A 1,915-nucleotide genomic window follows, 5' to 3' on the forward strand; every position below is an offset into this window, starting at 1 on the left:
CCCTTACGTCAGCCAACCTATCCCGGGGCTGGAGCGTCCGCGGCTGGTCTGATAGGATCACTTTGCCGGAAGGTCTAGGGCGGATGATTTGGTACTAGCCCAGATGGCGGCTGCCGCAGCGAGTCGGGGGATCCGTGCCACATTGGGCCTCCGTGAGATTCGTATCCACTTATGCCAGCGCTCGCCCGGAAGCCAGGGAGTCAGGTGAGGCGCGGCCCGGTGAGGCGGGCGGGCTTCGGGGTCACGACCTCGACCTCCCGGGTGTTTGAGGAGGCCCGCGCCCACAGCGCACGCACGGTGCTCTCTCCGGCCCTGCAGGGACTTCATCGAGAAACGCTATGTGGAGCTGAAGAAGGCGAACCCCGACCTGCCCATCCTAATCCGCGAGTGCTCCGATGTGCAGCCCAAGCTATGGGCCCGCTACGGTGAGCACAGGACGCCGGGGGCCTGAGACCCCGGTGGAGTAACAAGGGTTCGAGAAGAGAAAGGGCCGCCCAAGGTCACACAGAAACCTGTACAGGGACTGAATTCGGACTTGCTGTTGACCTCGTTGCAGATAAGGAAATATACATTCGCAGGGTTACAGGATGCTTTGTGTCCCAGTAACATCTATGTGGAGGCGGGCCCTGTCCTGCATAGAGATCAGGAGCTGTCGTTTTTGTAATTCAGAACAGGCTTCAGATAGGGGAGAAGGGATGCTGGTCCAGTCCATCAATGTAGGTCCTTCCAAATTGTGTGCCGGTCCAGGTAGAGTGTGAGAATCTCAATAGTAAAAACCTAGAATAATGACTGTGTTGAGCACTTACTGCTAGGTCCTGTGCTGAGTGCTTTCCTGCCTAAATCTCATTTAACCTTAATTAATATGAGGGGTGGATTCTTTGGTTATTCAGCTAGGATGTATAACAGGGTTGAGCTTCTACATCTGTTCCCCCTTCCCAGACTGCACTTCTGCCAGACTTCCATGGCTGGCTCTTTGTTATAATTCAGCCTCCTCAAAAAGGCATTCCCTGGCCAGGTATGTAACATTGTCCCTTTACCCTATTTAATTTTACCACATACTTATTAATATATTACCTATGTGTCATTTTACAATTTGAAAATTACTGTCATGTTGCCTGACACATAGGGACATACAATAAATATTTATACTTACTGAATAATGGTATTTTTAATCACGGCTTTTAACTAAACCTCGCCCTAGGAATGTCTGAGGGACGGTAGGGAGTCACACCCAAGGCAGATCCGTTATAACAGTGGACAACTGCAGTATGCCATGCACTAAACACTGTTTGGAGGAGGAACAAAGGTTTTCTTTCCAAAAGCCAGTAGACTAGAGAAGGAGATGGACACAAATAACTTTAGTTTAGAGGAACAATGGGAGCCATTGAATGGGCACCATTAAAACGCAGGCTCATGTAATACACTGCTCACAATGGTTAATAATAAATGCGTACCATGCCCCTTAAAACGTCCCTGAAACACTTTCCTTCCCATTATGACTGCCCAGAATCAGCCGAAATTCTACTGCCCTTCCTATCCTACCAAGATTGTAAGTTGAAGACAGAGACCTTTTATTATACTTTGGTAGCCCGTATAGTGCAGAGTGGATACTTAATCCCGTCCCTCTCTCTTCAGCATTTGGCCAAGAGAAGAATGTCTCTCTGAACAACTTCAGTGCTGATCAGGTAACCAGAGCCCTGGAGAATGTGCTAAGTGGCAAAGCCTGAAGCCTCCACTGAGGATTAAGAGCAAGAGCCCCAGAGCCTGAGCTCTGCTGGACTGAGTACTATGTGGAGAAACGTGTTCTTCTGTTCTTTATAAAGCCTGTGCTGAAAATGCTGTCTCAGGATGTTCTGTTTCTCATTCCACCGACTACCCCTTATTGTGCAATCAAATGAGGCAAAGCAGTTGAATA

The 1,915-nt window shown here is 49.1% G+C and overlaps 1 protein-coding gene across 2 annotated transcripts; it reads left to right on the forward strand.

Annotated features, from left to right (window-relative positions):
* The first annotated feature begins 44 nt into the window (after nucleotides 1-44).
* On the forward strand, nucleotides 45-1,836 carry NDUFA2 (NADH:ubiquinone oxidoreductase subunit A2). Of its 2 annotated transcripts, XM_082454341.1 has the most exons (4): nucleotides 45-204; nucleotides 319-425; nucleotides 940-1,015; nucleotides 1,508-1,568. In XM_082454341.1, exons 1-4 carry the CDS (start codon nucleotides 104-106, stop codon nucleotides 1,551-1,553), a joined length of 330 nt encoding a protein of 109 aa, XP_082310467.1. In that variant the 5' UTR covers nucleotides 45-103; the 3' UTR covers nucleotides 1,554-1,568. The 2 variants fall into 2 exon arrangements, with proteins under 2 accessions (XP_082310467.1, XP_082310468.1); XM_082454342.1 differs by lacking the exons at nucleotides 940-1,015; nucleotides 1,508-1,568 and adding an exon at nucleotides 1,636-1,836 and having other exon boundaries at nucleotides 46-204.
* The last annotated feature ends 79 nt before the right edge of the window (nucleotides 1,837-1,915 follow it).

Source organism: Balaenoptera physalus, assembly GCF_965194825.1.
Source record: "Balaenoptera physalus genome assembly, chromosome: 3".
NCBI classification, from domain to species: Eukaryota; Metazoa; Chordata; class Mammalia; order Artiodactyla; family Balaenopteridae; genus Balaenoptera; species Balaenoptera physalus.